The following is a 26,434-nucleotide window of genomic DNA, read 5'->3' as shown; positions in this document are numbered from 1 at the left end:
CAAAATTCCCAATGAATTAATTCATATATTAATTTGAGCTAAATAGACCCGTTTCCCTCATACAGAGTCCCTACAGTACTGTGAAGTATGTGTACTCACTCATCTGTGATCTGATGTCTTCTCTCTGTTTCTTCATCCTCTTCATTCGTTCTTCTGCTCTCTCTTCCTCTGCTCTTCTTCTCTCTTCCACCTCCTGTAAAATCTTTCTGTCTATCTCAAAATGGCGGCCGTTGTTTTGTGCCACTGTCTCCTCAATCTTCTGCAGCAGCTCCTTGATCTGAGTGTGGTCACTCCTGTTGTGATTGTTGAGCACATGATACCTGTTCCCACATTTGTCCAGCATCCGCTGGAGATCCTGTCCTTCACTCTCAATGTGCTGCTCTATAGATGTGTCTGACAGAGAGTCTCCATGAGTGAACAGCACTATAGTGTGACTCCAGACTCTCTCACCGAGAAGATCCAGATGATTCTGCAATGCTTTTCTCTCAGTCTCTGTAAATCTAGTGTCCACATCTATGATCAGTAGCACAGCGTGTGGTCCTGGAGGACACAGAGACACACTGAGCACAATCTCCTGTTTCAGTAACTCAGGACTCTCCTCTACAGTGAGATTACTCCACCATCCTGGAGCTTCAATGACAGTGATGTGTGTGTCTGCTACTTCTCCATGTCTCCTCACACACTGAGCAGATGTCTTCAAGTCAAACTCCTCTCTGCCAAGGATGGTGTTTCCTGATGAACTCTTACCAGCTCTTCTATTACCCATCAACACAATCCTCAGCTCTGAGAGATGATGAGCGTCACCTGAAACAAATAGAGAATAAAACACACTTCTTAAGGTGGTAGCTTCAGAATATTTTTTTCAGAAAGTACATTGTTAAAAAGATAATTAAGCGGGCTCTCTGTGAATGAATCTCTCATGTGTGTTCACAGCTGGGAAAGTGTTATCAATGTACTGGTGGCTATTAACACCAGCAAATACACAACTGCATTACACTCACCTAAAGGATTATTAGGAACACACACTAATACTGTGTTTGACCCTTTCGCCTTCAGAACTGCCTTAATTCTACGTGGCATTGATCAACAAGCTGCTGAAAGCATTCTTTAGAAATGTTGGCCCATATTGATAGGAGAGCATCTTGCAGTTGATGGAGATTTGTGGGATGCACATCCAGGGCACGAAGCTCCCGTTCCACCACATCCCAAAGATGCTCTATTGGGTTGAGATCTGGTGACTGTGGCGGCCATTTTAGTACATTCAACTCATTTTCATGTTCAAGAAACCAATCTGAAATGATTGGAGCTTTGTGACATGGTGCATTATCCTGCTGGAAGTAGCCATCAGAGGATGGGGACATGGTGGTCATAAAGGGATGGTCATGGTCAGAAACAATGCTCAGGTCAGCCGTGGCATTTAAACGATGCCCAATTGGCACTAAGGGCCTAAAGTGTGCCAAGAAAACATCCCCCGCCATAGATTTAATATATGTAGATGCCTCATGACGTGCTGGAGCGTGATCCAGCGTCGCTGCCATATTGGTTGGGTCTCTCCACTCAACGCTAGCATTCAATCGGAGTCAACGGAGAGCGAGCAATTATTCCCGTATTTTGTGCAGCTTACGGTTGCAATAATGCAATATTTATACCAGATCACATGGGATTACATTTCACAAGTAAGATTGAACAATAATTTAGGTTATTTTACAATTTATACATCATTATCATCTCATGCTTGTGTCATTTGTGGTGTCTGTATTTCCCAAAGTAAGGCTGCACCACATCGCAAAATTAACTACCCTACGCAAGAAGCTGTGCAAAACAGTTCTTTTAAAGGATTTTACGTTTACTTTAGGCCTTTAAAAAATAATAATTCTGAACTGGTACAGTATATATGGGAGCTTGTATGTATGTGTGTTACAGAAGGTGAGTGAGTGTGTGAGAGAGAAATAAAGTGAAAAATCAAACTTGTTTCTTTATTAAAATATAAAATTCATACATTTATCAATATGCCTGTGTGTGTGTGTGTGTGTGTGTGTGTGTGTGTGTGTGTGTGTGTGTGAGAGAGAGAGAGAGAAATAAATTCAAATGAACAATCAGACTTGTTTCTTTATAAAAATATAAAAATCATTAATGTATACATTTATCAATATGTCATAGTCTACCATATGTCTTAGTTAAAGCTCGTAATACAAAGTCTTTCTACATGAAAGCAGAATTGTTCAATGTGTGACAGCATCCTGTATCATAACTAAGTCTCTGCAGTTTGTAACAAACCAAACCGTGTGAAAATCCGGTAAAAACTCAGGGAGTTATGATCATTGTAGTTGAGAATACATCTTCCTCAGTAGAAATAAATGTGGGGGGCGGCGCATTGGGGACCCATCCAAGATGGCGCCGCGCTGATACGTCCGCTCCAATAGGCAGCGCCAGTCTATGGGGCGTCTACAGTGGTAACAAGGCATGATGGATCCATGTTCTCATTCTGTTTACACCAAATTCTGACTCTACCCTCTGAATGTCTCAACAGAAATCGAGACTCATCAGACCAGGCAACATTTTTCCAGTCTTCAACTGTCCAATTTTGGTGAGCTTGTGTAAATTGTCGCCTCTTTTTCCTATTTGTAGTGGAGATGAGTGGTACCCGGTGGGGTCTTCTGCTGTTGTAGCCCATCCGCCTCAAGGTTGTGTGTGTTGTTGCTTCACAAATGCTTTGCTGCATACCTCGGTTGTAACGAGTGGTTATTTCAGTCAAAGTTGCTCTTCTATCAGCTTGAATCAGTTGGACTAGTGTTAATTTCGTCAGACGAGACGAGACGAAATATGTTCGTCAACAACTTTTTTTTCCATGACTGTGACGAGACGATGACGAGACTGCACCAATGTCCAAAAAGGCTGACTAAGACTAAATTAACAAGCATTATTGTTGACGAAAAAGGACGAGACTAAAATGTTTTGAATGAGTTCGCGCTGTTGCTCAAGTACAGGTCTCAGTTTTCTGTTGCTGCCATCCTGTGGAGAAAACACGGAACTATGTGGAGGAAGAAAACAGTTGCCAACTGTCATGCATTTTGCGTGAGGCACACGCTTTCAGGCTCTGTCTCACGCTCTCACTCTGGCCAAGTAAATCTCACAGCAAATTTTTGAAGTTTTAATACGAAATTCGAACAATAAATAGCGTTTTGGCACACCTAATGTGCCATAAGAGAGCTGTTGAATAACAGAGTTGCGTCATGCGTTCATCTCCCATGATCTCGTGCCTCATGGAGCTCTCAATAGTTCTACACAAGCAGCGCTATCAAGACATTTGAATAGACAACAGCTTCGCTATACAGGTAAACAGCACAGTATTGAACATTTTGAGGAGATCTCTTGGTAGTAAAAACTATTTGTGCAATAATTATGGTCCATTAATGAGCACTTAATATATTTATTATTTATATTACTATTAGTGTAGTGATTATGTTTAAAATAGAGAATTTCAATGCAAAAGAGGCAAATTTAGATCATTTTGTGGCTGGAAATATAATAATTTTCATTTGTAATCTCATGGTTTACCCACTTGGTGCCTGTATGGCTCTTTAATAAATAAATATACATGTATCTAGACTAGATTTCTTTAAAAGTTAAATTTTAAAAGATTAATAACTTGCATTCTAATATTTTTATTTTATTATACTTATATAAACACACACACAAGTGAATATGCAAGCAAATATAATTTAACACAAGAAAAATGTAAAGTGGTGCTTAAAAAGGCAAACTTATTTTCCCTTATATGTAGGCTATATATATATATATGAATGAATTGATACTGATCGAAATCGATAAATTTACAGTTTGCATTCAACAAAAATAATTCATCAAGTGTATTGTGTCTGGTAATTATGACATTTAACCAATATTTGAGATGTGTGAAACACTATTTGACTAAATGCCCAACGATCCCCAACCCTAGGCACCAACAACCATGCCACGCTCAAAACGGCTTAGATCACCTTTCTTTCCAATTCTGACATTCAGTTTGGAGTTCAGGAGATTGTCTTGACCAGGACCACACCCCTAAATTGACAGCAGGGGGCACTCACCCTGTGGTCTACGGGGGTCCTAACGCCTCAGTATAGTGATTGGGACACTATACTGACAAAGAGCACCGTCCTTCGGATGAGACGTTAAACCGAGGTCCTGACTCTCTGTGGTCGTTAAAAACCCCCAGATGTCCTTTGATAAAGAGTAGGGGTGTAACCCCGGCATCCTGGCCAAATTTGCCCACTGCAACGCAGTGTCGCTGGACGTTAATAGCACAGAGTGAGGAGCACTCTGATTGGCCGAGCTGCGGCAATTGCAGGAACCTATGGTATGGCGGCTGGGGAGAGCGAGCCAATGGGGTCGCTTAGAAAAAAAACGCAAAAAAAGGGTCTTCGAATTAGCATACTGAAGGCTATATAAGACCGTTTTTCACCATAGGTATCAGATCTTATCTCCTTTAGGAATACCTTCGCTGACCTCCAGAATTGAGCAACCACCGTCGAAACGCAACCAGCGGAACTTCCCTGCAGCCCTGAGGACGACGGATTCCCACCTGGTCTCCGCCTTCAGCCACCTGCCGTTCCAGATGCGCCATCGGGCGTTAAATATCCTTTATTCTGTGTGTCTATGTGTGTGTGTGTCTGTTGCCACTATAACGCCAATTCAGAGAGCATACAGGCTTTGTTCTAATGCCTCGTTCTTTCAACACCAAGAACTCTGTGCAGATTTCACATTGTTTCAGGTTTTTCCCTCAGGACCAGCGCACAGCGCCGCGGACAGACGGAGCTCTCCTCACTCTTCCTCTTCTCTCGTTCCCGCCGCGCTGAAGAAGCGCTGGGAACAGAGAATACTAGAGTGGGTTAGACGAGTGAACTCGGGCTGCTGGATATGTCGAGATTGCGGCTTACGTCACAGCCGTTCTCACTGCAGCGCGTGCTTACTGCCAAGGAAAATTGTAAACGGCTGCCTAGTTATGACAGCGCGCACCCTCTCCACAGCGCATGTTTGCTGACTAGCACACGCTCGCTGACTAGCACACGCACACTGTCAGATCATAACGGTGTTGAAATATGGCTGCCAAGCCCTGTGCCTTTTTTTTACTCTATCACTTCTCCCAGTCCCCTCTATTCAGGCGGCTGGAGAGGTTTTAACACTGTAGGCAATGTGTCCACTACACAGTGTGCACCCATGCATAAGCCCTGTTCATTCAGCGCCACAAAAATCACTCATAAATCCTGCCACGGCTGGATTACCACCATGGACTGCCTTATATTCTCCCAGTTCCCTTGGTACAGGTGACTGAAGATGTACAAATTGCAGTCAACTAGCCTTTGGTCAAACACTTTCGTCTGCACACACACTCTCGGTCTAGACTAGAGCATAACAGCATTGTAAAATGGCTTCCATCCGGACTTCCTTACATTCTCCCAGTTCCTTTGGTTTAAATGGCTGGAGATGAAATATAGCAGTTAACTAGCCTGTGGTCAAACACGCTCGTCTGCACACTAATGCTAAACTCTTATATCAAACCAACGGTTAAAAATTTGGGAGTTGTTCTTGATTTGTCCCTTAAATTTGACAAACATATAAATTCGGTAGTAAAATCATGTTTTTTCCATCTTAAACTACTGTCTAAAGTCAGATCTTTTTTATCTTTAAAAGACCTCGAGAGAGTTATACATGCCTTTGTTTTATCTCGCTTGGACTATTGTAACTCTTTGTATATCGGATTACCTCAATCTTCGATTGCAAGGCTTCAGATGGTCCAAAATGCCGTGGCTAGGTTTTTAACTAAGGTTCGTAAACGCGAACACATTACCCCGGTATTAGCGTCTCTTAATTGGTTGCCAGTGCATTAGAGTTGAATTTAAAATTTTGTTGTTTGTTTATAAGTCGTTAAATGGTTTAGCACCTGCATATCTGTCAGATCTTTTGATTGTAAATAAGTCAGTTAGATGTTTGCGATCCTCAGACAGTATTACATTGGCATATCCTAGAAGAAGATTGAAGTTGCGAGGTGACCGTGCGTTTTCAGTGGCTGGTCCTAGGATATGGAACAGTCTTCCATTATCTGTGAGGTCTGCATCATCGATATATGAATTTAAATCGAAGTTACAGTCTTACTTTTTAAATCAAGCATTCAATTCATTATAACTCATGGTTTCCTTTTAAGCTTAAATTTAGTGATGTATTGTTATTATTATTATTTTTCTAATTATTTTTTTAATTCTCTTTTATTGTTGTGTTTATATTATTATTTATTATTCCTATTTTTATTACTGTTCTTTGTACAGCACAGTGGTCAACTTTTGTTGTGTTTATTTGTGCTTTATAAATAAATAAATGAATGAAAATGAAATAATGCTGTTGTGCGTTTACCCCTGGACTCGCTCACCGGCTTGCAACCAGGTTACCAGGCCCCTATTACTAAGCGGCCCACCCCTGAATCTAATTCAACCCCTGGCTTCATGAGCCCAGGCCTGGCAGGCCATTCCTGGTATATCAAATTGGATGTTGAACATAAACACATATTGGGTGTTGAACATAAACACATATTGGGTGTTGAACATAAACACATATTGGGTGTTGAACATAATAATGAAAAATTTGCATTCAGACCCCCCGGTTTCGCGCCGTGGTCGAGACCTCAGTGAGAAGCAGTGTGAGTCACGTGCTTTGCGCGGATGCGTTGAAACTCCTAAAAGAAGGGAGCGGTGGAAACCGTCCACCCGACGCTAAGCAAGTCAGGATTTTACAGTCGCTACTTTCTCATCCCGAAAATGGGTGGTGGTCTCAGGACCATATCTCAGACATCTGAACAAAGCACTTATGACACGCTCGTTCAAGATGCTGACGGTAACACAAATCCTCACGCACATTCGCCGGGAGGATTGGTTTTTCACAATAGATCTGAAAGACGCATACTTTCATATTTAGATAGCCCCCAATCACACAGAGCGTGGCTTACATCACAGCATGTGCATGGCGGCATCATTCAAAGCCGGGGCTTTCGTTCCGCTAAAATGTTTCAGAGGATGCTGGGCCTTATGGCCTCAGCATCGTCAGTACTCAGGCTGGGTCTGTTACACATGCGCACCCTTCAACACTGGCTATACTCCAACTTCCCATCAAAGTGAAACACAGCTGTAGCAAAGCTCTGGCTCCTTGGAGGGCGACTGTGTGGAATCAGAAAGGTGTGCCTATGGGCACGGTCAAGAGGTTGAAAGTAGTCTCGACAGATGCATCCACTTGTGGATGGGGCGCTCTACACGAGGCCAAGCCGATCTCTGGCCTGTGGGCAGAATCAGAGAAACAGCTGCACATAAACTGTCTAGAGATGAAAGCGGTCATTCTGTTGCTGAGAACTTTCCACGTCCCAGTGCTGAAGGCACACCTCAGGAGAATGGAATCAGGGTCGCAGGGGATATGTTATCCAGAGGCATCACTCCCTCAGGAGAATGGTCCCTTCACCCACAAACAATTCAATTAATTTGGAACACCTTCGGCAGAGCGGAAGTAGACCTCTTCGCCTCAGAAGACAATACTCACTGCCCAATATTTTTCTCCAAGCGCAGGGATGCCCTGGCCCATGTTTGACCCAGACCCCCTCTATACGCTTTCCCTTCGATCGCGATGTTGCCACAAACCTTCAAAAAGATCAGAGAGACAGTAGCCACAGTGCTTTTAATAACTAACTTTTTAATAATTAACTTTTTTGGCTTTCAAACGTCTTAAAATGCTCATATGTAGTGTGCACACAGTAGGTCTGTAGGCCAAATAATTAAAGCACCTTTGTTTCCTGACCAATTATAAGTTAGTAATCCTACAAATGTACATTTTGTGACATCTTCAAAAAGTCATGTTTCGCAACATGACACTAGCAATAACGTCAATGTATTTACAATAATGCCGATACCACATGAAGGCAGCATAACCCTGGAGCAGGTTATGTTCAGAGAGTGAGTGGCTAGGCTACCGGCCAGTTATGTCACATGACCTGCTTTCTGGCATACCTGGATATGTCACGAGTCTCCACATACACTGACAACCATACACATTCACGATGATACCCAGATAATAGTCTGCTTGCTGGCGATTCTGTTATTTATTCGCTATGTATAAGACATTTTATTTCAAATGATCATATGCGCCACATTAAGACAAAACAAGACGATCAAGCTGTCGTGGGGAAAACCTAATCATATCTGTCACAGCAGGGGCTCTTTGTTTAAAGTTATATGGCCCAGTCTTAGGAATTTGCCTATCCAAATTATTTCCGAACTTCCCAGTGGTAAACAAGACATCTTTGAGCCTTTTTCCCCCTTCCGATAGCACGTAAAGTCAGCATTAATAATTTATGGTTAACTACATTTTTTTTTTTTTTTTTTTCAGAAAACAAAAACAGATTACATAAAACTCAGGAACAAATTGCAATGTATTTCAAAAATAGCATGTTTTCAGTATAGGCTATAGTCTATCTATATTCTTTAAAAATATGCAACATGTCAAACCCCAAAACACGAAATTAATGAACAAAATATCTCTTGCGCGCACACTTGGCATTGCACTGCGCAGTCACGCACTTTAAAACACGACGATATTCTGCAAACAAACCACAAACCGTCGTCCATGACATTTATTTATAAGCATAAGCGACTTTATGGAGAACAAAAAGAAAACCCTAAGTGTCTTACAAAATATTCTTGGCTGTATCGACCAATGTGAAAGTAAAAGCAGCAGCAATGTCTCACAGAAACAGCCAACACGTCGAGTTTGATTAAAATTATTTTTTATATTCAATGGATAATCAAGGAAAAGACGATTCGTTAAATAATAAATGCTTACTTAAGGCCATTTTGCTTCACACGTCTCAGTATGAGTTCCAGATCAGGTTTCTCAGCACTAGTGGTGTTTTTCTTTCAGTGGCTGAACTTTCCACAGGCGCTTCAGAACAGGGCGGGGCTACAGGTGTGTGCAAGTCTGCACAGGTGATCTTAGAGGTCGTTTTACACACACACTACAAAAATAAGAGGTTTTTCAAAAGAGAGCATATCTTTAAATTCAGATATTATAAAGTGACTTCACCTGGCAAACTTAAATCTATAAACTACTATTATAGTATGATGCATTATACTTTATCTATTCATGTCCTTCTAATTGATGTTGAAAATGTTCTATACGATCACAAAGCAATATGTTTAATAAGAAAAAGACATAATTGTCAGTGAGTTATATTTTATATTGAGAATATCAGAGCTAGAGAGAACTGCTGTGGATGGAGCAGAAGCGCTTGTACTCACTGCTTTCTCTCTTTTTCACTGCTCTGTGTGCAAGAAAATAAACTTCACCAAATCATCTACAGGTCCTTCTCAAAAAAATAGCATATTGTGATAAAAGTTCATTATTTTCCATAATGTAATGATAAAAATTAAACTTTTTTAATGAGCACTAACAATGTGAGGCACGCGCCCACTGCAAAGCCTGCGCCGCCAAACATAAACACTATCCCCACAGTGTTACAGCACAAGCAACCGGGTGACCAGGCCCCTATTACTAAGCGGCCCACCCCTGAATCTGGCAGGCCATTCCTGGTATATCAAATTGGATGTTGAACATAAACACATATTGGGTGTTGAACATAAACACATATTGGGTGTTGAACATAAACACATATTGGGTGTTGAACATAAACACATATTGGGTGTTGAACATAAACACATATTGGGTGTTGAACATAATAATGAAAAATTTGCATTCAGACCCCCCGGTTTCGCACCGTGGTCGAGACCTCAGTGAGAAGCAGTGTGAGTCACGTGCTTTGCGCGGATGCGTTGAAACTCCTAAAAGAAGGGAGCGGTGGAAACCGTCCACCCGACGCTAAGCAAGTCAGGATTTTACAGTCGCTACTTTCTCATCCCGAAAATGGGTGGTGGTCTCAGGACCATATCTCAGACATCTGAACAAAGCACTTATGACACGCTCGTTCAAGATGCTGACGGTAACACAAATCCTCACGCACATTCGCCGGGAGGATTGGTTTTTTCACAATAGATCTGAAAGACGCATACTTTCACGTTCAGATAGCTCCCCACCACACACGATTCTTGAAATTCGCCTTCAAGGGGCAGGCTTATCAGTACACAGTCCTGCCATTTGGGTTTTCCCTGGCACCCCGCACTTTCACAAAGTGCATGGACGTGGCATTAGCTCCATTCAGACTGAGAAGGATGCGTATACTCAACTACCTCGACGACTGGCTAGTATTAGTCCAGTCAGAGACACAGTTGTTAAAAAAACAGATCCTGGCTCCTCAACCACCTGTTTGGGTCTCAGGATCAATACCACCAAGAGATCACTGTCCCTCACTCTAAAGGTGTCTTTTCTGGGCACAGTCATAGACTCAAGACTCATGAAAGCATGGCTTACATCACAGCATGTGCATGGCGGCATCATTCAAAGCCGGGGCTTTCGTTCTGCTAAAATGTTTCAGAGGATGCTGGGCCTTACCTTCAACACTGGCTATACTCCCACATTGCGGCTCATGCATGGAAATGGGGCCAACTTCCCATCAAAGTGAACCACAGCTGTAGCAAAGCTCTGGCTCCTTGGAGGGCGACTGTGTGGTATCAGAAAGGTGTGCCTATGGGCACGGTCACGAGGTTGAAAGTAGTCTCAACAGATGCATCCACTCGAGGATGGGGCGCCCTACACGAGGCCAAGCCGATCTCTGGCCTGTGGGCAGAATCAGAGAAACAGCTGCACATAAACTGTCTAGAGATGAAAGCGGTCATTCTGTTGCTGAGAACTTTCCACGTCCCAGTGCTGAAGGCACACCTCAGGAGAATGGAATCAGGGTCGCAGGGGATATGTTATCCAGAGGCATCACTCCCTCAGGAGAATGGTCCCCTCACCCACAAACGATCATTTAATTTGGAACACCTTCGGCAGAGCGGAAGTAGACTTCTTCGCCTCAGAAGACAATACTCACTGCCCAATATTTTTCTCCAAGCGCAGGGATGCCCTGGCCCATGTTTGGCCCAGACTCCCTCTATATGCTTTCCCTTCAATCGCAATGTTGCCACAAACCTTCAAAAAGATCAGAGAGACAGTAGCCACAGTGCTTTTAATAGCCCCACTATAGAAGAGCTGGATATGGTTCTCCGAGCTAATTCAGCTGTCAGACACAGCCCCATGGCCTATTCTACTGAAAATAGGCCTCCTCACGCAGGTGAAAGGCAAAATCTGGCATCCCAATCCCGAGCTCAAAACATTTAAGATGACCAATCAAAACAAAGTAGGCGGGCTTTATGTTCACTGAAGGTGCTGAGCGCAAATTCCAGTGCAACGCTTCAGATAAATGGTCATACAGTGCGAGATAAGATGTAGCTAAACTAAACATTTCATAATTGGTAGCTGTTTTAGGATTGAAATGGTAAACTACTGATAAAATATTCAGGCAAACTAATAAACATTTGTTTCATTTATAACGTATATAATTTATGTAATTTAATGTGATTGCTATAGCCTACTGTCAATGTGAGAGGACTCAAAACATTAATTAATCAATTTTCTTCATATAATGCATAAGATTAATAATGAATGTGTAATGATTTTTTTTTTAAATCTTAGAAAGTGTTTTAGAAAGTGATTAATAAAAAATAATCTAAATATAAATGTAGGCCTACCCTTTGTTTTGTTGACTGCTTTAGGAGAGGAAGAGAGGGCAAGATGACAAAGAGAGAATTACGAATTGATGGATGAAAGAGCAAGAATTAAAAACAATTTACTGCCCACTGACTTAGTTTTAAAGCTATTTCTCATAACCTTTTTGGCTTTCAAACGTCTTAAAATGCTCATAGATCAGAGAAATCAAAAAATTCCGAGGGGGAACATGCCCCGAACCCCCCTAACTACCTAGAGTGTGTCTGTGTGTGTGTGTGCACACAGAAGGTCTATAGGCAAAATAACTAAAGCACCTTTGTTTCCTGACCAATTATAAGTTAGTAATCCTACAAATGTACATTTTGTGACTTCTTCAAAAAGTCATGTTTTGCAACATGACACAAACACGTTAGTGTATAGTTCTGTCACGTGAATCTGTGATTCGAACTTTGTCAAATAACAGTGTATGTTTGGACTTAAAAAGGTGGTACATGATTTTGATTAGTAATTTTTGACAACTTTGTAATAAATATGATGTGAGAGAAGTCCACTTTTTGGAGAAAAAAAAGAACCCCCCCCCCACAATATGCTTCAAACTATTATTAATTTATGTAAATATGTACTAGTTTAACAACAAGTCAATAAATTGTTGTGGAAAAAAAAAACTAATAAAACACATGCCACAGTAGAAATCCGTCTCCAATCTGCCATTTTTAACGGTTATGCCACGCCCATCTCGGGAACTTGGGTATCAAAATTAATGCTGCCTTCACGTGCTATCGGAATTTTCCCACTTCAGAAGTCGTGATTACGAGCTTGTATTCAGGCGCTTTGTTGTCGGAAAGAATAGAGGACGCCAGGTTCATAGTTTTGTGCGTCTTTGGAAAATGTTATTTTACCACTATAACCATTTCAGTCAATTCCCGCTCCCAGAAAATCATAGAATCGCTGGCAAACATATCAGCACAACACGAAAGCATATCGTTTATAATCACATTCACAATAAAGGCATAATGTAGACAATAAAGGCTGCTTAAAGACTAAAATGGCAATAGTTTTCAGCCATACATGATCCTATTGTATAACTGCTTTACCACACTATCTAGATAGTCCGCTTGCTCACTATATTCTGGAATGATGGTCAACTAGATGCGATTTTCGATGTGTTTAAAATACCCAATGCTTCAAATGATTATTAATGTATGTAAAAATGTACTACTTTAACAACAAGAGTAGACAATAAAATTGTTGTGGGAAAAAAACTAATATAACACACCTGCCACAGCAGAAATTCGTCTCCCATCTGCCATTTTAACGGTTATGCCACGCCCATCTCGGGAACTTGGGTATCAAAATTATTAAACGAACTTCCCAGTGGTAAACACGACATCAGAGGGCATTCATGTGCAATTTTAACCTCGGAAACTCGTATTTACGATAATTCCGATAGCACGTGAAGGCAGCATATTTCCGAACTTCCCAGTGGTAAACACGACATCAGAGGGAGTTCATGTGCAATTTTTACAGAGGAGGGTATTCCTGCACAACCGGAGGCTGCAGTTTCAGGACCCTAGTTCTAAGACCGCAGTTCTAGGACCCTAGTTTTTCTGTCAGCGCCACCAACCAAACTGAATCACCAAAACACTAATTTAAGTTGGACACCGATCAGACTGTGAGTACAGATATTCAATCAAGTTTTTGTAGCACCCCCTACCTGTCTTTAAGTAGAACAGCGCTCCCGATTCATTACCTAAATGCCTACAGATGTTGTGGTAGGCCCCTCTGAAGTCACAATAAAATACTGTTCTTTAAGAAAGTTACTCAAAATTAAACTCTACACGCACTCAAGATAAACTAGTAACTATTAAAGCTATAGAAAGAATAAACTCTTGTAAAAGTAACAAAATAGAAATTATTTAATTAGAAAAATGGAAATGTTTGCAAACGAAATCTTGCATTACAGCATATTCTGATGCGTTATTAATGAAATATGTTATTAATGATTCATTATTTATGAAATATGATACCAGCAGCGCCACGCTCAGGTAACTGTATGTATAGCGAAATGTTATAGGCCCAACTGGACGTGTCATTACTGAACACACTCGTTCTCTAAGGAAATTGTGAATTACAGCACATTCTGAGGGTGGTGATGTTCTGGGGATTATATTTCCATAATAACACATCAGAATATGAACGTTATCACCTCACATCCGTTCTGTTTCAGTGCCAAAGCTTGCATTTAAAATCCCCTCAAGAGCGCGTTTGCTCAGAGATATTAATGCCACTCAGGTAATAAGACAATCATTCCATCATTATCAGCTAAAACTACAGTTAAAATACTTATTATAATGTGATCACGACACAACCTATCACGGGACGCGGCAGATCAATGACTTTATAACTCGCAATTGCGACTATATCTCAGAATTGAGACTTTATATCACGCAATTGTGACTATATCTCAGAATTCGGACATTATAACTCGCAATTGTGACTATATCTCAGAATTCGGACATTATATCACGCAATTGTGACTGTATCTCAGAATTCTGACATTATAACTCGCAATTGTGACTGTATCTCAGAATTCTTACTTTATATCTCGCAATTGTGACTATATCTCAGAATTCTGACATTATAACTCGCAATTGTGACTATATCTCAGAATTCTTACTTTATATCTCGCAATTGTGACTATATCTCAGAATTCTGACATTATAACTCGCAATTGCGACTATATCTCAGAATTCGGACATTATATCACGCAATTGTGACTGTATCTCAGAATTCTGACTTTATAACTCGCAATTGTGACTGTATCTCAGAATTCTGACTTTATAACTCGCAATTGCGACTATATCTCAGAATTCGGACATTATAACTCGCAATTGTGACTATATCTCAGAATTCTGACTTTATAACTCGCAATTGTGACTATATCTCAGAATTCGGACATTATATCACGCAATTGTGACTGTATCTCAGAATTGTGACTTTATAAATCGCAATTGCGACTATATCTCAGAATTCGGACATTATAACTCGCAATTGTGACTATATCTCAGAATTCGGACATTATAACTCGCAATTGTGACTATATCTCAGAATTCTGACTTTATAACTCGCAATTGCGACTGTATCTCAGAATTCGGACATTATAACTCGCAATTGTGACTATATCTCAGAATTCTGACTTTATAACTCGCAATTGTGACTATATCTCAGAATTCTGACTTTATAACTCGCAATTGTGACTGTATCTCAGAATTCTGACTTTATAACTCGCAATTGTGACTATATCTCAGAATTCTGACTTTATAACTCGCAATTGTGACTATATCTCAGAATTCTGACTTTATAACTCGCAATTGTGACTATATCTCAGAATTCTGACTTTATAACTCGCAATTGTGACTATATCTCAGAATTCGGACATTATATCACGCAATTGTGACTGTATCTCAGAATTGTGACTTTATAAATCGCAATTGCGACTTCATATCTCACAATTCTGACATTATAACTCGCAATTGCAACTTCATATCTCACAATTCTGACTTTATAACTTGCAATTGCGACTTCATATCTCACAATTCTGACTTTATAAATCGCAATTGCGACTTCATATCTCACAATTCTGACTTTATAACTCGCAATTGCGACTTCATATCTCACAATTCTGACTTTATAAATCGCAATTGCAAATTTATATTACGCAATTGTGACTTTATATCTCGGAATTCTAACTTTATATCACGCAATTGTGACTTTATAACTAACAATTGTGACTTTATAACTCGCAATTGCGACTATATCTCAGAATTCTGACTATAACTCGCAATTGCGACTTTATATCTCAGAATTCTGACTTTATAACTCGCAATTGCGACTTAATATCTCACAATTCTTACTTTATAACTCGCAATTGCGACTATATCTCAGAATTCTGACTTTATAACTCGCAATTGCGACTTTATATCTCAGAATTCTGACTTTATAACTCGCAATTGCGACTTAATATCTCACAATTCTTACTTTATAACTCGCAATTGCGACTAGATCTCAGAATTCTGACTTTATAACTCGCAATTGTGACTATCTCAGAATTCTGACTTTATAAATCGCAATTGCGACTTCATATCTCACAATTCTGACTTTATAAATCGCAATTGCGACTTCATATCTCACAATTCTGACTTTATAAATCGCAATTGCAAATTTATATCACGCAATTGTGACTTTATATCTCGGAATTCTAACTTTATATCACGCAATTGTGACTTTATAACTAACAATTGTGACTTTATATCTCGCAATTGTGACTATATCTCAAAATTCTGACTATAACTCGCAATTGCGGCTTTATATCAGAATTCTTACTTTATAACTCGCAATTGCGACTATATCTCAAAATTCTGACTATAACTCGCAATTGTGACTATATATCTCAGAATTCTTACTTTATATCTCGGAATTCTTACTTTATAACTCGCAATTGCGACTTTATATCTCGGAATTCTTACTTTATAACTCGCAATTGCGACTTTACATCTCAGAATTCTGACTTTATAACTCGCAATTGCGACTTAATATCTCAGAATTCTGACTTTATAACTCGCAATTGCGACTTTATATCTCAGAATTCTTACTTTATATCTCGGAATTCTTACTTTATAACTCGCAATTGCGACTTTATATCTCTGAATTCTTACTTTATTTCTCGGAATTCTTACTTTTATAACTCGCAATTGCGACTTTATATCTCTGAATTCTTACTTTATAACTTGCAATTGCGACTTTATATCTCAGAATTCTGACTTTATATCACGCAATTGTGACTTTATAACTCGCAATTGCGACTTTATATCTGCGAATTCTGACTTTATAACTCGCAATTGCGACTTTATATCTCACAATTCTTACTTTATATCTCGCAATTTTGGCTATATCTAGGAATTCTGACTTTATAACTCGCAATTGCGACTTTATATCTCAGAATTCTTACTTTATATCTAGGAATTCTGACTTTATAACTCGCAATTGTGACTATATCTCTGAATTCTGACTTTATAACTCGCAATTGCGACTTTATATCTCACAATTCTTACTTTATATCTCGCAATTGTGGCTATATCTAGGAATTCTGACTTTATATTACACAATTGTGACTTTATAACTCGCAATTGCGACTTTATATCTGCGAATTCTGACTTTATAACTCGCAATTGCGACTTTATATCTCAGAATTCTTACTTTATTTCTCGGAATTCTTACTTTTATAACTCGCAATTGCGACTTTATATCTCTGAATTCTTACTTTATTTCTCGGAATTCTTACTTTTATAACTCGCAATTGCGACTTTATATCTCTGAATTCTTACTTTATAACTTGCAATTGCGACTTTATATCTCAGAATTCTGACTTTATATCACGCAATTGTGACTTTATAACTCGCAATTGCGACTTTATATCTGCGAATTCTGACTTTATAACTCGCAATTGCGACTTTATATCTCACAATTCTTACTTTATATCTCGCAATTTTGGCTATATCTAGGAATTCTGACTTTATAACTCGCAATTGCGACTTTATATCTCAGAATTCTTACTTTATATCTAGGAATTCTGACTTTATAACTCGCAATTGTGACTATATCTCTGAATTCTGACTTTATAACTCGCAATTGCGACTTTATATCTCACAATTCTTACTTTATATCTCGCAATTGTGGCTATATCTAGGAATTCTGACTTTATATTACACAATTGTGACTTTATAACTCGCAATTGCGACTTTATATCTGCGAATTCTGACTTTATAACTCGCAATTGCGACTTTATATCTCAGAATTCTTACTTTATATCTCTGAATTCTTACTTTATAACTTGCAATTGTGGCTATATCTAGGAATTCTGACTTTATAACTCGCAATTGTGACTATATCTCAGAATTCTGACTTTATAACTCGCAATTCTGACTTTATATCTCAGAATTCTGACTTTATAACTCGCAATTGCGACTTTATATCTCACAATTCTTACTTTATATCTCGCAATTGTGGCTATATCTAGGAATTCTGACTTTATAACTCGCAATTGTGACTATATCTCTGAATTCTGACTTTATAACTCGCAATTCTGACTTTATATCTCAGAATTCTGACTTTATAACTCGCAATTGCGACTTTATATCTCACAATTCTTACTTTATATCTCGCAATTGTGGCTATATCTAGGAATTCTGACTTTATAACTCGCAATTGTGACTATATCTCTGAATTCTGACTTTATAACTCGCAATTCTGACTTTATATCTCAGAATTCTGACTTTATAACTCGCAATTGCGACTTTATATCTCAGAATTCTGACTTTATAACTCGCAATTCTGACTTTATATCTCAGAATTCTGACTTTATAACTCGCAATTGCGACTTTATATCTCACAATTCTTACTTTATAACTTGCAATTGTGGCTATATCTAGGAATTCTGACTTTATAACTCGCAATTGTGACTATATCTCTGAATTCTGACTTTATAACTCGCAATTCTGACTTTATATCTCAGAATTCTGACTTTATAACTCGCAATTGCGACTTTATATCTCACAATTCTTACTTTATATCTCGCAATTGTGGCTATATCTAGGAATTCTGACTTTATATTACACAATTGTGACTTTATAACTCGCAATTGCGACTTTATATCTGCGAATTCTGACTTTATAACTCGCAATTGCGACTTTATATCTCACAATTCTTACTTTATATCTCGCAATTGTGGCTATATCTAGGAATTCTGATTTTATAACTCGCAATTGCGACTTTATATCTCTGAATTCTTACTTTATTTCTCGGAATTCTTACTTTTATAACTCGCAATTGCGACTTTATATCTCTGAATTCTTACTTTATAACTTGCAATTGCGACTTTATATCTGCGAATTCTTACTTTATATCTCGCAATTGTGGCTATATCTAGGAATTCTGACTTTATAACTCACAATTGTGACTATATCTCTGAATTCTGACTTTATAACTCGCAATTCTGACTTTATATCTGCGAATTCTGACTTTATAACTCGCAATTGCGACTTTATATCTCACAATTCTTACTTTATATCTCGCAATTGTGGCTATATCTAGGAATTCTGATTTTATAACTCGCAATTGTGAGAAAAAAAGTCAGAATTCTGAGATAAAAAGTCACAATTATTATTATTTTTTTTTATATAGTGGCGGAAACGGGCTTCCATACATATAAGATCCGGATTAAAACCAGACAAAACCAAATAAATATGAAATAAACCCATTATCTTTAAAACTGTATTCTACTGGGTTACATTTAATTTTATAACGTTTAAATGAAACAAAATGTACTAAAGTGAGCTGCTAACTATGAATTAAGAATTTGTGTGCTATTTTTAAAAAAATTACTATATGTTCTTGATCGTGGCGTGGCCATGATTTATTAAATCCTTTTAGATTTTTAATGACTAATGCAACTAGCCAGCACATTAATTAAACTTAAAAAGATATCAAATACATGTTGGTGTAAGGGTGTGCACGATTTACCTGCTTACTGTATTAGTGGGGAAACTTGCTAAATACTCATTGTTTTACTAGAACTGAGGTCCTGAAACTGCAGCACACCGCTATATCATTCAGTTCTGTAGGAGGCGCTGTCACAAAAAACGAGGGTCCTAGATTTGCGGTCCTGAAACTGCAGCCTCCGGTGTCATGACAAATCCTGTCCCCCTGTGAAATCGTCTCCGCAAGGATCCCTAGAGCGATTCTATTGGCTGAAAGAAATTTTAATATGTAATCTGTTCAGAGCCTGATTACAATTCTTACAAAATCGCGTTTTGATTTTTGCTGTTTAAATTGTGTTAAAATAGTCTTTAATGTCTTATAAATCATATGTCTCATATACTAGTACCATATAACTGAAGCTATAAGTGCTTATATAAGTATACAAGATATAAACAAGCATATCTCCTATATAATCTATTTATTTTGTGCACCCGTTCAGTATATTGCCGGGGGGGGGGGGGGGGGGGGTATTATTATTATTTACATTATAGGTACATTGCTATGTCATGATTTTGTATTGGCACTTAGTTTATCGGTCGAAATAATTCAGCACGTTTTTGCTCCCATTAAGGCAATCAGTTACATATTTCAAATAAATGTGTTGCGTGTGTATGTGTGTACTTAGTATGGCAATGAACTCATAAACAACTTTTAAACAAATGCTTGTCCAGAGCCTTGTATAACAAATTTTGATCAGGCATTTAAAACTGCTACCAGCAGACACGATTTCACCGGCAGACAGGATTTGTCATGACACTGGTTGTGCAGGAATATACTACTGTTTTTACCCCGAAAACTTGTATTTACAATAATTCCGATAACACGTGAAGGCAGCATAATCCTGGAGTAGGTTATGAGTGAGTGGCTATGGCTACCGGTGTTGTGTAATATTCAGTTCTTGTGAAAAACTTTTCCAGTGGGTGGAGTATTCATGAATATTCATGAAGTGTCCCGTGTTGTGGGCGCGGCCTTGAGACAACACAAACTAATGGAAACTGAATATATTCAGCCCGCTCCTGAAATTGCTACCTGTTTGATGGATTATTTCGAAAGGATAATGAAGTTACAATATTAGGCATTAACTGCAACAGTCAGTTCACATTTTAAAAACAATGAATAGTTTGTATAATGTGATACATCGTCTGAGTTGTTGTGAAAGATTGATTACAGGCATTCAGATAAATAAGAACAAAGAGCAAACAATGAATGAACGAGTAACCTACACTTGTCCAGGCTAACACACATTTTTTTCATGTCTTTTCATGTCTTAGCTTTTTTATTTCATTTGTGAGGCTTTAAATTTAATTTGAATAGTAAATGCACATTTACTTGTACCAGTTCTGTCACATATTTTTAAAGCTTTATCAAAGCAAAATCTTTACATATACACCTGCTGTTATACAGTAACTTTTCTGTCTCTATGATTTACTTTTTCATATTCTCTATAAAATGAGTCACATATTTATAACAAATGGTTTAAATTATATATTTATGTCTTTTATCACTTAAACAGATATAGCCTAATAGACACTAAAAATACTATTTTTTATTCAATTTCATCATGCCCTCATCAACTTCCACAAGAACTACAAATGAAAAAAAAAACAATAAAAATATTTTTAGATTATGTGGTAGAATACACTGTCACTGTCTAGCGACCGATCACATCTAAAATTCTGTTGGCCAAAAAGAATTTCTGTGAATTAAATTGCATCAATTCACAGAAATAAAATTTGGCTAACTGAAAAATTTAGATGTGATCGGTCACTAAAAATTTTTCAATTGGAGACATGATTTTTTGTTTGCAGTGTAGGCTAAACTACCTCTAATCATACATATAAATCATGTGAAACTATAGTTATTTTTATTTATTAATTATTTATTTAACAATTTTCTTAATTTACGGTGTCCCTGAAGTCATCTTACACCCTGTTAGTATGTACTTTCTCGACTTCCAAAAAAACACAATTCCATGGAGAGCATTTTCAGTAAATTAGGAAATTTATTTGTCCTGCTGTAATTCAAGTGTACAAACTGAAGTAATCTTCAACTGTTAGATTTGATGTCTATAAACCTAACAAGGTGGAAATTCTAATAGAATAAATAGTTGTATTTAGTGTAAATTGCAAATTCTATATGTGTTATATATATATATATACATACACACACAACCCCAAATCAGAAAAAGTTGGGACAGTATGGAATGTGCAAATAAAATAAAAAAGAAGTGATTTCTAAAATTACTTTGACTTGTATTTCATTGCAGACAATATGAACACAAAATATTTCATGTTTTGTCTGGTCAACTTCATGTCATTTGTAAATATGCATCCTTTCCTATCATTCAGACCTGCAACACATTTAAAAAAAAGTTGGGACAGTAAAGCATTTACCACTTTGTAATGTTGCCATTCCTTTTCACAACACTTAAAAGACGTTTAGGGACTGAAGACACCAAGTGATGAAGTGTTTCAGGTGTAATTTTGTCCCATTCTTCCTGCAAACAAGTCTTAAGGTGGGCAACAGTGCGGGGTCTTCGTTGTCGCATTTTGTGCTTCAAAATGCGCCACACATTCTCTATTGGAGACCGGTCGGGACTGCAGGCAGGCCAGTCAAGTACCCGTACCCACTTCCTCCGCAGCCAGGACTTTGTAATGTGTGCAGAATGTGGTTTTGCATTGTCTTGTTGAAATATGCATGGACGTCCCTGGAAAAGATATCTTCTTGAAGGCAGCATATTATGCTCCAAAATCTCGATGTACTTTTCAGCATTAATGGTGCCTTCACAGAAGTGCAAGTTACCTTTGCCAAGGGCACTGACACAACCCCATCCCATGACAGACCCTGGCTTTTGGACTTGTTGCTGGTAACAGTCTGGATGATCTTTTTCTTCTTTGGTCCGAAGCACACGGCGTCCATTCCTCCCAAAAAATACCTGAAATACTGATTCATCTGACCACAGTACACATTTCCACTGTGTGATGGTCCATCCCAGATGCCTCCGAGCCCAGAGAAGTCGACGGCGCTTCTGGACACTGTTAACATAAGGCTTCCTTTTGGCACAGTACAGTTTTAACTGGCATTTGTGGATGTAACTACGTATTGTGGTACTTGACAAAGGTTTGCCAAAGTAGTCGTGAGCACATGTGGTGATATCGCTTAAAGATGAATGACGATTCTTGATGCAGTGCCGCCTGAGGGATCGGAGATCACGGTTGTTCAGCTTAGGCTTGCGGCCTTGTCCTATACGCACTGAAATTCCTCCAGATTCCTTGAATCTTGTAATTATGTTATGCACTGTTGAATGTGAAATATCCAAATCTCTTCCTATCTTTCTTTGCGGAACATTGTTTTTAAACATTTCAATAATTTTCTCACGTATTTGTTGGCAAACTGGCAATCCTCGGCTCATCTTTGCTCCTAAAGGATTAGATCTTTCTTGGATGCTGCTTTTGTACCAAATCATAATTTCAGTCACCTGTTGACATCACCTGTTTCAAATCACATCATTATTTAACCCTTTTACCTCATTACTAGCCCTAAATTGCTCCTGTCCCAACTTTTTTTGAAATGTGTTGCAGGTCTGAATGACAGGAAAGGATGCATATTTACAAATGACATGAAGTTGACCAGACAAAACATGAAATATTTTGTGTTCATATTGTCTGCAATGAAATACAAGTCAAAATAAATTTAGAAATCACTACTTTCTTTTTTTATTTGCGTTTTCCAAACTGTCCCAACTTTTTCTGATTTGGGGTTGTATATATATATACATGGGCGTCGGAACCATTGTGTGTGTGTGGGACCAGACACTTTTTAAGACCAATGATATTGGACCCACTCACTTTTATCGTCTCTAATTCAGCACAGTCTGCTTACATTGACTACCCCTTAACCGAGAAACTTATTAAGAAACATATTATTAAAAACGTTAAACACTTTATTTCCACTTTTCTAATATTTTCAATTTTTTTATTGAAAATAAATACCTTTCCGATCTGATATGTGATGGGGAAAGGGAGTAGAGCGAGTGTGGCAAAAGGCAGATTAAAACCTCTGATCGATTTGCGTCAAAACTTAGTGCCATGCGTCTTACCCCTACTCTACAGCCACGCTAAATAATTCATTGATTTCTGTAATTTTGTCTGGCCCAATCAATCGTTTAGTAAACGGCACTTTTTCTATCTGGACACAGAGCATAAAAAAACATGCAACTTGTTCATTATCATTACCTGTTAAACTGTTTATTTCTATGGCAGTTAAATGAATATAGCCTTTTTATTAGACTAGGCTATTGGTATTGACTGCTTTGAGGTCTTTTTTGGTATAGGAAAGAGATATGGCCTCAAACGCACCACAATGCAGGAAATCACATCTATGAAATCATTTTTTTTTTTTTCTGGGGGAGAACCCCCAGACCCGCAAAACAATTTCCCCACCGATCATATTTTGCCTTAGCCGCTACTGACCCACCCACTTTTTATTTGTTTCTGACGCCCATATATATATATATATATAGTGACTTCAGCTCTTAGATCCATTCTAAAACAGACAGTAACTTTAGGCTATTATGATGAATATATGCATAACAAAAGCAAAATGAATTCATTATGACATTGATGATGAAGACATGTGTAGCCTATATTTTTCCTATCCCCTTTTAAAAATAGTAACCTCTGGCCAAGAAGACTGGCCATCCATCAGAACAATTCTTTAAAGCTTTATGCACTGCACTATATTCCAATGTTAATAATAATGACAACAAGATTAATAAAACATTTTCCTCAGCAGGTATGTTAACAGAAACACTGGCTAATATAATTAACAAGAAGCTCCCACCAAGCTAGTTTTTAAACATTTTATTAGGGCACAAGCACAAATAAAGAATAATAATCTATGTTAGCCTAGACGATTCACTCATTGTTTGCTCTGTGTCCTTACCTATTTATCTGAACGCCTAAAATGTCAGGAAAACCAACTCAGACGATTCATCGTATTACACAAACTGTGCAGTTAATGCTCAACATCGTAACTTCGTTATCCTTTCGAAATAACCCATGAAACAGTAGCGATGCGTGCTGAATATTTTCAGTTCCATAAGTTTGCGTTGTCTCAAGGCCACGCCCACAACACGGGACATTTCATGAATATTCATGAATACTCCACCCACTGGAACACTTTTTCACAGAAACTGAATATTACACAACACCGGCCGGTTATGTCACATAACCTGCTTTCTGGCATACCTGGATTTGTTACGAGTGTCATACGCATACACGGACAACCATAAACATTCACGATGATACCCAGATAATCCGCTTCTGTTATTTCGTTCGCTGTGTATAATAAGACATTTTATTTCAAATGATCATCCATGTATATGCGCCACATTAATGACAAAAGACGATCAAGCTGTTGCTTGGGAAAAACCTAATCATATCTGTCACAGCAATAGCTCTGGTTAAAGTTTATGGCACGCCCATTCTTGTAATGTGCCTATCTAAATTATTTCCGAACTTCCCAGTGGTAAACAAGACATCAGAGAGCATTTTCCCCCCTTCCGATAGCATATCATGAAGTCAGCATTAATAATGTATGGTTAAGTAAATTAATATTTTTTCAATCAGGAGAAAACAAAAACACAGATTACATAAAACTCAGGGACAAATGGCAATGTATTGCAAAATAGCATGCTTTCAGTAAGTATAGGCTGTAGTCTATCTAGCCTATATCCTTTAAAAATATGCAATATGTCAATCTAAATTAATGATCAAATCTCTCTCTTGCGCGCACACAGGAACAAGCACAGTCACGCACTTTAAAACACGACTATATTCTGCAAATAAACCGCAAACCGTGGTCCGTGACATTTATAAGCATAACCAACTTTATGGAAAACAAAAAGAAAACCCTAAGTGTCTTACAAAATATTCTTAGCTTTATTGACCAGTATGAAGTGAAAGCAGCAGCAATGTCTCACAGAAACAGCCAACACGTCGAGTTTGATTAAAATTATTTTTTATACAATGGATAATCAAGGAAAAGACGATTCGTAAATTAATAAATGCTTACTTAAGGCCATTTTGCTTCACACGTCTCAGTCGGAGTTCCAGAGTCCAGTGGTTTCCCAGCACTAGTTGTTTTTCTTCCAGTGTTTGAACTTTAACACAGGTGCTTCAGAACAGGGGCGGGGCTACGGGTGTGCGGAAGTCTGCACAGCTGATCTTAGAGGTCGTTTTACACATTCATTAAAAATAAGTAAAAAAAAAAAAAAAAAAAAAAAAAATGAGATCACATCTTTAAATTAAGATATTTTAAAGTGACTTCACCTGGCAAACTTATATATATATATATATATATATATATATATATATATATATATATATATATATATATATATATATATATATATATATATATATATATATATATATATATATATAGCTTTTGGTCTTGATTCAGTATCAGTTTATATCTAGTATATATATACTGTACATAATAAGAAAAAATATGTTTGTTTTAGCACTAGTTTAAACATTTCTTGGGTCAAATTATATGTGCCATTCCTTAATATTCACTTGTGAGTGCTTAAAGTATCATTATTCATTAAAAATATTAGGATGCAAGTTATTCAAGTTTTGAAATTTCACATTTAAAGAAATCTAGTGTTTGATCATCATATCTAAATATTTATTAGAATGCAAAGACTGCAATATATTTTTGAGCAACTTTTGATTAGATACATGTATATTTATTAAAGAGCCATTAGGCACCTACTGGCATTACAAATAAACATTACTATTTTTTTATCCACAAAATGACTCTAATTTGCCTCTTTGAATTGGAATTCTCTATTTTAACATTAATTACTACACTAATTGTAATATAAATATTAGAAGAAATATATACAAATATTAGAAGAAAAATATTTTAAGTGGTCATTTATTGACAATAATTGTTGCACAAATAGTATTTAGTACCAAAAGATCTCCTCAAAATATTCAATAAATATAATTTAATGAGTATGAGTGTGACCTATTAGTAAGGAATACCTGAGGGCTAAATACAAGAATAACATTAATGTTAACAATGTTGCATCTCTATCACTCTCCGTAATACAACGATCCTGTAAATATGGCTGACT

The 26,434-nt window shown here is 37.8% G+C and overlaps 1 protein-coding gene across 1 annotated transcript in view; it reads right to left on the bottom strand.

The window, feature by feature from the left end:
• Positions 1-26,434, bottom strand: part of LOC137065045 (uncharacterized) — a 100,116-nt gene that overhangs the window by 34,947 nt on the left and 38,735 nt on the right. Inside the window, exon 2 of the mRNA XM_067436610.1 lies at positions 100-804. Within this exon, the coding sequence (XP_067292711.1) occupies positions 100-804 (705 nt within the window). The remainder of the gene's footprint in view (positions 1-99; positions 805-26,434) is intronic.

The sequence above is a fragment of the Pseudorasbora parva genome, chromosome 25, assembly GCF_024679245.1.
Source record: "Pseudorasbora parva isolate DD20220531a chromosome 25, ASM2467924v1, whole genome shotgun sequence".
In the NCBI taxonomy this organism is placed as follows: domain Eukaryota; kingdom Metazoa; phylum Chordata; class Actinopteri; order Cypriniformes; family Gobionidae; genus Pseudorasbora; species Pseudorasbora parva.
This window is presented reverse-complemented; position numbering and strand designations above follow the sequence as displayed.